The 10,791-nt window shown below is 53.3% G+C and overlaps 1 protein-coding gene across 1 annotated transcript; it reads left to right on the top strand.

Moving 5' to 3' along the window:
* Positions 1-1,690: 1,690 nt before the first annotated feature.
* On the top strand, positions 1,691-5,774 carry LOC116939778 (polyadenylate-binding protein 1-like). The gene has a single exon (XM_032948575.2). The coding sequence runs from the start codon at positions 1,691-1,693 to the stop codon at positions 4,178-4,180; it is 2,490 nt and encodes an 829-aa protein (XP_032804466.2). The 3' UTR covers positions 4,181-5,774.
* The last annotated feature ends 5,017 nt before the right edge of the window (positions 5,775-10,791 follow it).

Raw genomic sequence — 10,791 nt, 5'->3', positions numbered from 1 at the left:
ACTGTTTTTTTAATTGTCTTCTTCTTTTCAAGTTACGCCAAGTCGCGTGTCGTCTCGTCTTGCACGACGAGGCGACACCCAACCACGACCGTTGGCAAATCCGCGGTCTCTTCTCGCTGCGCCGAGCTTACAACGTCAACAACAACATCGCCCTCTCCCAGCGTCGACAACAACATCGCCCTCCCAACGTCAACAACATCGCCCTCTTCTCCCAGCGTCAACAACAACATCGCCCTCCTCTCCCAACCTCAACAACAACATCGCCCTCCCAACGTCAACAACAACATCGCCCTCCCCCAGCGTCAACAACACCATCGCCCTCCCAACGTCAACAACAACATCGCCCTCCTCTCCCAACGTCAACAACAACATCGCCCTCCTCTCCCAACGTCAACAACATCGCCCACCCAACGTCAACAACATCGCCCTCTCCCAACGTCAACAACAACATCGCCCTCCCAACGTCAACAACATCGCCCTCCTCTCCCAACGTCAACAACAACATCGCCCTCCTCTCCCAACGTCAACAACATCGCCCACCCAACGTCAACAACAACATCGCCCTCCCAACGTCAACAACATCGCCCTCCTCTCCCAACGTCAACAACAACATCGCCCTCCTCTCCCAACGTCAACAACAACATCGCTATCCCAACGTCAACAACAACATCGCCCTCCTCTCCCAACGTCAACAACATCGCCCACCCAACGTCAACAACAACATCGCCCTCCCAACGTCAACAACATCGCCCTCCTCTCCCAACGTCAACAACAACATCGCCCTCCTCTCCCAACGTCAACAACAACATCGCTATCCCAACGTCAACAACAACATCGTCCTCCCAACGTTAACAACATCATCGCCCTCCTCTCCCAACGTCAGCAACAACATCGCCCTCCTCTCCCAGCGTCAACAACAACATCGCCCTCCTCTCCCACCGCCTCCACGACAACAGCTGGCCCAGCGCTGGACACACGGCCAGTGGACCGGCCAACTTAGTGTCGGCCCCCCCTGCCTGCCTTTCCTGCCTTACCTGTCTGTGTGCCTGCCTGCCTTACCTATCTGCGTGTCTGCCTGCCCGCCAGACAACCTGTTGGACGGACCGCTTTGCCCGCCTTTCCTGCCAGTCACTTGTTGCTGTTGTACTGCCCGGCTGCTTCACAGACACCCCGTGTTGTTGTTGGGACTGCCTCACGAGCAGCCATTCACACGCATAGATAGCCCAAAGAGTGTGGTTCGGACTGGCTGCCAGCAAACACAGACACCCTGTCCGTGGAACGTGTTAATCCTGCCTGCCTACCAGCCCAGTTACTGGACTGTACCACTCATTGCCACTGAGACGCCAAGCAAGCCAACTGCTTGGACAGCCAGACATTTTCAGTTTGGGCGACCTGTTGTGCTGCTGCTGGACTGCCTTGCCAGCTTAACACCCAGACCAGCAATTGGCCTGCCTGTTGTACAGTTTTTCTGCCAGATAACCACTCCGTACCACCTGAAAGTGAGTCTGTTGAGCTACATTAATTGATTGGTCTGTCTCTTCGTAACCTGAATGACCAGCCAGACAGACATATAGCCATCCAGTCGCCGTTTATTCACCAGCCTGTCAGAAGACATCCTATTGGCCTGCCTGATTTGTTCACTGACGGACGTGCCACAGTCAGCCACGGAGCCCGCTTGTGTGACGTGCCAATGGAAGAGGGGGACAAGTCCTTTGGTTTTGGCAGCTACGAGGGCCACGAGGAGGCGCAGAAGGCCCTCGATGCGATGAACGCCAAGGCGAAGGAGCTTAACGGGAGCCGGGTCATGTACGGGGCCCGTGCCTCCAAGGCTGCGGCCGAGGGTGAGGCGGTGGCGGTGGCCAAGCTGGAGCGACAGTTCGAGATGCTCAAGCAGGAGCGCAGGAGCAAGTACCTGGGCGTGAACCTGTACGTGAAGAACCTGGACGAGTGCATCAACGACGAGAGGCTGCGCAAGGAGTTTGCGCCGTACGGCAACATCACGAGTGCCAAGGTGATGGTGAACAGGGGCGGCGAGTCGAAAGGCTGCGGCTTCGTGTGCTTCTCCATGCCCGAGGAGGCCATCAAGGCCATGACGGAGATGGACGGGAAGGTTGTGGGCTCGAAGCCGATGTACGTGGCGCTGGCCCAGCTGAAGGCTGAGCGTAACCTCCAGAACCTGGCCTCTCACCTGAACAAGCACGGGTTCTACGCGGGCAGCGGGCACAGGAGGTCGGAGAGCGAGATGGAGCTCAACGGGGAGTATGAGGTACCCAAGCAGGACGGCAAGAACAAGTTCCAGGGCGTGAACCTGTACGTGAAGAACCTGGACAGCAACATCAACGACGAGAGGCTGCGCAAGGAGTTCTCGCCGTTCGGCACCATCACGAGCGCCAAGGTGATGGTGAACAAGACGGGGGAGTCCAAGGGCTGCGGCTTCGTGTGCTTCTCCACGCCCGAGGAGGCCATCAAGGCCATGTCGGAGATGGACGGCCGCATCGTCGGCTCCAAGCCCATGTACGTGACGCTGGCGCAGCTGAAAGGGGAGCGCAGGATGCAGCAGCTGGCGACTCACCTCAGTGAGCATGCGTTCCACGTGGGTAGCATGCACAAAAAGGCGGTGCTCGAGATGGAGCTCGGCGGCCATGACGTGCTCAGGCACAAGTGCACGAGCAAGTTCCAGGGCGTCAACCTCTACGTCAACAACCTGGACCCCAACGTCAACGATGAGCGGCTGTGGAAGGAGTTCTCCCCCTTTGGCACCATCACCAGTGCCAAGGTGATGGTGAACAGGAGCGGCGAGTCCAAGGGGTTTGGCTTCGTGTGCTTCTCGTCGCACGACGAGGCCTCCAGGGCCATGATGGAGATGGACGGGCAGGCGCTCGGATCCAAGCAGCTTTACGTGGCGCTGGCCCAGCTCAGGACGGAGCGCAACCTCCACTTGCCTCACCTCAACGGGCGGGCGATCTGCGTGGGCCATCTTCACAAGTCGGCGGAGGAGCTGGAGCTGGAGCGACAGTTTGAGTCGCTCAAGCAGGACCGCAGGAACAAGTTCCAGGGCGTGAACCTGTACGTGAAGAACCTGGACGAAGGCATCAACGACGAGAGGCTGCGCAAGGAGTTCTCGCCGTTCGGCAACATCACGAGCTCCAAGGTGATGGTGAACAGAAGCGGCGAGTCGAAAGGATGCGGCTTCGTGTGCTTCTCCACCGTCGAGGAGGCCACCAAGGCCATGATGGAGATGGACGGCCGCATCATTGGTTCCAAGCCGCTCTACGTCACCCTGGCGCAGCTCAAGGCTGATCGCAACCTCCAGCACCGAGTCCCCCACCTGAACGAGCACGAGTTCTACGCGGGCAGCGGGCACAGGAGGTCGGAGGGCGAGATGGAGCTCAACGGGGAGTACGAGGTGCCCAAGCAGGACGGCAAGAACAAGTTCCAGGGCGTGAACCTGTACGTGAAGAACCTGGATGGCAACATCAACGACGAGAGGCTGCGCAAGGAGTTCTCGTCGTTCGGCACCATCACGAGCGCCAAGGTGATGGTGAACAAGACGGGGGAGTCCAAGGGCTGCGGCTTCGTGTGCTTCTCCACGCCCGAGGAGGCCATCAAGGCCATGTCGGAGATGGACGGCCGCATCGTCGGCTCCAAGCCTATGTACGTGACGCTGGCGCAGCACAAGGTGGAGCGCAAGGTGGAGCTGTCGTCCTCGCAGTACGTGCAGCACGTGGGTGGCGTGCGCATGGTGGCGCCGAGCACCACCATCATCGGGCAGTATCAGCCGGCGACCACCTCTGGATACTTTATGACGACGTTGTCACAAGCGCAGGCCCGCACGCCGTACTACCCGCCGTCCCAGATGGTGCCCGTGCGCTCCAACCCCTGGTGGCTCCTGCCAGTGCAGCCCCAGGGAGCCCACACCGCCCACGCTCACGCCGCCCATGCCCACGCCGCCCATGCCCACGCCGCCGCCGCCGGCTTCCAGGCGATGCCGGGCTCCATCCGCCAGGCGTCGCCCGGCGCCACGGTGATGCACCAGGTGAACGCGGCCGATGTGTCGCAGGGCATCGATGCCGCGCACGTCCTCTCCCAGGGCATGATGGCGCGCCCCTCTTTCTCCAACCAGGTCACCGGACTACAAGTGCCGACCTACAAGTACACGAGGGGCATGCAGAACCTATAGTGGCCCGGCATGTGCGTCGGCAAGGCCTTGCATTTTCAAACACTTGGAAAAAGTCCGAGCCCCACCAACACCACCACTCAGTCTCCTGCCTACCAGGTTTTTGCAAAATACATGGAAAAAGTTGAGATAGCGGCTTAGGTCATGGACTGAGAGTTTGACTGTCAGAAAGCTGAAGTCGGTGGGAGAGTTGAATTGCTCACCGGCCACTGCTTTTGGCTTGGAGTTCCGCAAAACGTGGTCAGGCTCGGCGGTCAGATGGGAGTGGACCAGACTCTTCGGGATGCTCCTCGCACAACGGGGAAGCCTCAAAAGTGGCGCACGGGCAGGGTCCGCTCCTCGCTTCCACGCTGCACGCATCGTCAGCACCGCAGGACTTGGAGTGGATGCCCCGAGGATGGGGGGGGGAGCACGCCGCTCGCTCCCTCCCGCCTGGTCTCGCCCGAGGCCCGTGGAGTCGAAGCAACGAGAGGCGGAAAATAGGGGGCCTTGAGAAAGGCCACTTTAGGGACGGTTTTCCTAGCTCCTTCGAAGAACACTTAAGGTGTGGGGGGGGGGGGTGCTGGCTCTCCATCTCAGTGGCCGCAGTGTTTGTTTTTGTTAACGACCGCGGTCAGAAAACACATTCACCTCAATGCAACACCAGCAGTCGAATTAGTGTTTGTAGCCAAGTGATTGTTATGGATGTGGTCGGTGTCAAACGTCCTTGTTTCAATCGTGAATGCTTTTGGCTTTCACGAATAATGTCTAGCCTGGTTGAAAGTGTCAGTCAATGGAGCCACATCAGGCTCCATGTACCCAGTTTTCTGTACCTTGGTCACTTTTTAAAACAAGTTTTGACAAGTGCAGTTTTTTAATGTGACATTTCAACCTAAGTATCTTTTTTATTTTTAAACCACTGTCCAACCTTAGTCCGAAAGCAAGCTCCGTGAGCTTTAAGAGGCGATGTAGTGAGTCCACTGAGGTAGTCACCAGGCCGAGCTACCCACCAGGGTGCAAGGGATCCACATTTACCAGTTGCAGTGAGTGTGACATGTAACGACTTGATTTGTAAACATTGCACCTTGGTGGTTTGTAAGGACTAGAGTTTCAGAATCCCTGATAGTCGGTGCTTACAATTATAGGACTTGTCCTCATGAGGCTATTATTGAGTTCAAGGAGTGATGGGGAGGGGGGTGATTGTTTTACACCCTCAACGCACCCCCACGGAAAAGTGGTGTTTTCCACAGTTAATTGCCAACACGTGCCACACCCTCCAGGGTGGCACACACAACATATCCACGACAGACCAAGCCACATTTGGCCACCCAACAACAAAAACAGCCAACCTTTCTTTTTGCTTTGAAAACCCCCCTCCCTTTAACATCGGTCACGCCACGACTGTCGGCAATCGTTTTGTTGCGTATCTTCTTTTTTGTTAACATTGCAACGGAATCATGTGAACGTATAACAGCCTGAGAGGAAGTTTGTCTTTATTTGCCGGCGTCTCTAATAACTGGTCTGTGCTGTACCGTTTTATCCCCCCCCCCCCGTATGCGTCTGCCGTGCAAAGTGATTCTTGACGGGAAAAAAAATCTATAATAAAACTTTACACAGATCTCTGCTGCACTCGAATCTCTCTTTTTTTCCCCCACCGTCCTGGGAAAAGTCTGGGAGTTTTTGGGGAAAGTCTGGGAGTTTTTGGGGAAAGTCTGGGAGTTTTGGGGAAAAGTCTGGGAGTTTTGGGGAACAGTCTGGAAGTTTTTGTGGAACCTCTTCGGTAGGACCTCTCTGGGAATGGGAGCGAGTTCAAATGTGTCAAAGACAAGACAAACATAATTGTGCATTCTGTAAAACCATGGGTTTCAAGCAACACAATCGTGTGTAAAAAGCATTCAACCTCTTTGCATTATGCAAAAAACAATGGCATATCCTCACTGCTGCTGTCAGAAGGTCACATTTGCTCAAATATATTTTGATGGTGACTTAAGAGTACCACATTCACTTCTTCGGGAAATGCTCGTGTTTTGCATATGGATAGAGGCTGTGTGCTTCTTACACGTGTTTGTGTTGTCTGAAACGTATGTGGAACGTGATCGTGGTGAAGAACCTGGACGGTGGGTGGTAGGTGAATTTTTGTAAGCAGACTGGGACAGGCCTTGTATTGGTATCTGGGTATTGTTATCTTCCTGGGAGTTAATGTTTCATCGGGTGTGGGTCTGGCACCCTTTGTGGATTGTGAATGTGCTTTGTCGGATACTGTTCAACTCTGTAGGTTCTAATCATTGATATCCTTGTCACTTATGATTTGCCCCGTTGATCACGTAATTTTTATGTAGGTCAAAAGTATTTAAGCGCTTCTTCATGGAAATACGTATCCTCGTAGATCTTTCTCACGTCCAACTGAGATGATGTGGTTATTTTTCACTTACAAAGGAATCTTCGCTTTGGGGTGACAGACAAATCCAGCTCAGTCTCCTGGCCATTCCCCACTGTGAAGCTCCCCAATCTGTTTTCATGTTTCACCGCGTGGAGCGAAACGTCAGATAAAATGCTGAACAGGGTGTGTGGTACAACCTAAACGCTCATCGGAGAGCTGTCCGGCACGACCGCGACAACCTCAGCAGTGATAATAATTGTGTTCTGTCTATGGAACCTTTTTTGCCAGTATCATACTTTGATGCTTGCATTGCCTTTGCACTGTTCGCCTTTTGGCGTTCTCTGGTCTAACACCGGTGAGACTAGGCCATAAAAAGGCAGTCTCTGGTTGTAGGCCAATCAGTTTCAAAGACAAAGTATATTATCAGAGCATGTTAATTTGCATGTTTTGCCACAAGTGTGTGTGGTTTAATGCAGACTCGATGCCTTGCAATAAGGTATCTATTTGGCGTATGAAAATGTTTTACACCCTTTATTGCCCGAAAGGGTTAGAGCCTATTGTTCTTTTGTAGTTGCAATAGTTGCGTGCGTTTTATTTCATACGTCTCGAGATTGTTCATGCGACTGATGTCCACTAGATGCCGCTAGAGAATTTCCTGCCCCACCGCCAATCGCTCACCGCTCTCATCCTTCAGCTTTCAAGGACAGTTTTAGTTTTTTCACCGGAGCTGTCCGATGCTAAGCTCTGGAAAATGCCCTCCCCCACCTCCCCCCACCGTCTTGCTATCGGTGGGAGGTTGAGGGAATGGATGGTGTCCTGGTGGCTGGTTATTGGTCGGGCGGAGGGGTGGAAATATTCCACGAAAAATTAAAATCGAGGCGCCCCTCAGAGGACGTCGAAGTCCTAATTAATCTCACCACGTGGGACCTCGGTACTGAAATAATGGATGCGGTGAATTAGATCTGACTTTAGGGGGCCCACCCGTTACTCACCGGGTGTGCATGCCGGCTGGGTGGTGGGAGAGAGGGAGGTGCGGGTTGGGCCGTGAGAAGAATGGGGAGTTGGGGGGGGGGGTCTGCAGTACTGGGGGGGGGGGGGGGGGGAGTGCTCGTTGAGTGAATATCCCAGAGAAACCATTAGCACCTCTCTCCCATGACTTCACAGAGTCTCTGAACCTTCTAATGTCCACGTTCTGTGCACTGCTGGATATGCGGAGGCCTCTTCCCACGGTGTCGTGACGAGCGTCCTCCACGGCGCACATGCTCTCTTCTCCTTTAGCTGCCGGTCCATCACCAGCCTCGTCCAGCCGCTATCACCGAATAGACTCGTTTCCTTGTTTTGAAAACTTTGTAGTTTTTGTTGTTGTTTGTGCTTTTTTTGTTTTGGTGCCATTTCTTCATTTGTTTCTTCATTGTTGATTTTGCTTGGGAGCAGGGTTTTCGTGTGCTACGTGTGTGTGTTGGGCTTCTTTTTGCACTGTGCGTAGCCAATCGTGTTTATGGAATTCGGTCCTTATATAGAATACTGTACATATAATTAATGTACAGCGTTGTGGGATGCTGTTGGCATGAATGCCGCTATATAAAATGAAAGTACTATTAGCATCCCTTAACCGAGCGTGATGGTGCACGCCTGTGGTCTAGCGCTTTGGAAGCAAGGGTTGGTGGATCATGTAGGGATTTGTAAAAAAAACATTCGCAAACCTGTTGGGCTGCGAGATGACCGGGAGATAATCGAGTGGGTTCATGAAGCAGTCTTTACGGAGACTTGAGCGTTATTCCCTCGTAGGCGTGATTTGTGTTTATTCAGGTACTCCGCTTTTTGTGTGTTAGTTTGTTGCCGTTCCTCACACCTCCGCTGAGCACGTAGAGCGAAAGACGATCGACATACGTACACACATTTTAGGAATTGGCCAAAATTACCAATGCAGGGATCATCTGTGAAACATCTTGAGAGTCGGTAAGGCTGTCCGGGGGTAAATGCATGGAATTGATGTCAGTAATATTGCACCCCACGTGCTGGGAGCTTCTCCATTCCGTCAGTTCCTGAAATAAGCTCCCAGCACGGAGAGCGAAAGGTCGGACATCATGACGAACGAGCGCGATACAGCCCGATAACACAAGGGGGAGCTGTACAGCACATCCGCGAAAATTTACAACGGTTCTACTCCCGTGGACAAAGCGTGGGTGCCAATGTGATTCGATTCACACCAACCCAAGCACCCGTATACGGTACAATCTTAACAGTCAATGCTATATCTCTGATTCATATTTACTTTCAATGCGATGCATTTGGTATATATGTTTCAAGTACGGTATTCCCTCGTTGATAGCAAATTCGTGAATATTCGTGAATTTGCTATCAAATTCGTGAATAACGAATCGCATCTGGAACTCTACACGACTACATTGACAGAGAGAGAGATAGAGAGAGAGAGAAAAATAAAGTGATGAGAGACAAGGTGATGAGAGAGAATGTAATGCGAGAAAGTAATGAGCTAAAGTGATGAGAGAGATAGTGATGAGGCAATTCGTTGAAAAGTTTTCGCGGGCCAATATAATTATTCGCGAAACGTGCTGTTCGCGAGCATTTCCCGAACGTATCCCCCTCGCGAATAACGAGAGAGCGCTGCACAGCACCAATGGGACTCTGCTGTGGTGTGACGGTGAGTACACCAAGCCTGAAAAATAACAGAGGTAGTCGGTTCGATTCGATTTCCCGGCGCGGCAGCTGAAACCACGGTGCAACATTTCCTAAGTCACCTTGCCGCTGTCCAACCAGCAGTGTATATGGGTACAACCACGGAAAGACGATCAGCAGGAGCTTATGTGGTGGAGTGAAGTGTGGGTACTACCGCGCCTTGCAAAGACATCTGACCAGCGAGGAAGAGTAGACCAAAGTCCCGCGAGAATGCCTCTCTCCGTAGATCTCTGTGGTTGAGGGTTCATTTCGCCATCGGTGGCAGGCGCACGCAATTGCAGGGCTGCTCCTTAACCTCGTTTACCTCTTCCAGCGTGATGAATTCCTAGAAATTAATGTTAAAATAAATATGCGTAATTATGTGTTTCGAGTTGTAGCAGCACTCACACTAACACTTATACTTGAGTAACAATCAACAGAGGTTTGTGTCGCAATGGAGGGAGGGGGGGGGGGGTGCGGGTAGTGTTGTGGCTAGCGTCCGTGAATGTTTGGTCAAAGTGGATGGAGATTTCGAGATTGATTTGGGTGAAGGCGTGGATTCCATGTGCGGCGCATTGGCAAATGTTGGCCCTCACAAAGGGGCCCGTGTGTGTCTCTGTGCGCGCATTTGACAAGGTGACATCACACGGCTAAAAACAGCATATCCTCTCACCACCAAGCCACATCGCCCGGCCAAGCCGCTCAGATTCATGCGAATTCTGTCCCCCCCCCCGAACCCCTCTCGCTCCATCCCCACCCCCAGCATCTCTCCCTCCATCATCACCATCATCAGCACCATCATCATCACCACCACCACCATCCCCAAGGATCACCCCCGCTGCAACACTGCCAGCTGTTACCAGCCACATCTGTATCCAAGCGACGCGCATCAACACAGTGAATGTACGCACCGCCCTAAAGGCCTATATCATCATCAGCAATAGCGGCAAGCAGTCATGATCGATCCACTGCTGGCTGAACGCCACCCCCCCCCCCTCCCCAAGCTATTGCCCTCTCTCACGTTGTCGCTATGCAACCTTCAACCGCAGCTCCTGTGCACCACGAGCTGAGTTCATCCTTCCACCTGTGCGGTTCACGAGGTCACTCCCTCCTTTGACTGCAACTCTGTGGTTCGTCTCGACCATGGATGGGGGGGGGGGTGGGGGGTCCTGCCCAAGTCTACTTATTTACGGCCAGAATGACGAATCTAACCTGTGTGTGTGCGTTCTCTAACCTGGGGGGGGGGGGGGGGGTTCCTCTTTGTGCATCTCAGCGTGCATTGCGAGCGTGTGCAGCTCTCCCTGCTACTTTGCGCACGTGTCCGCCTTTGTTCCGCTGTACACGCGTCACAAGCAGCTTATATGACATCTTTCTTTATTACTTACGGTGGCATCTTGGTAGTTCGCTGATTTCCTCTTGGATTCCTTCAAGTGACCTGGTCTACTCAGCAGAGGGCGGCTTTTGCCCACTCGCTTTGCCGTATGCGGGCAATGTTTGTCGCATGGCAGTCGAACCATTGATTTCAATTCTCAGAGCTGAAATCGAAGCAAATTTTATGCGATGGAGGTGTGTTTTG

This window comes from Petromyzon marinus, chromosome 6 (assembly GCF_048934315.1).
Source record: "Petromyzon marinus isolate PM22_M1 ecotype Great Lakes invasive population chromosome 6, UKy_Petmar_22M1.pri1.0, whole genome shotgun sequence".
Taxonomy (NCBI): domain Eukaryota; kingdom Metazoa; phylum Chordata; class Hyperoartia; order Petromyzontiformes; family Petromyzontidae; genus Petromyzon; species Petromyzon marinus.
This window is presented reverse-complemented; position numbering and strand designations above follow the sequence as displayed.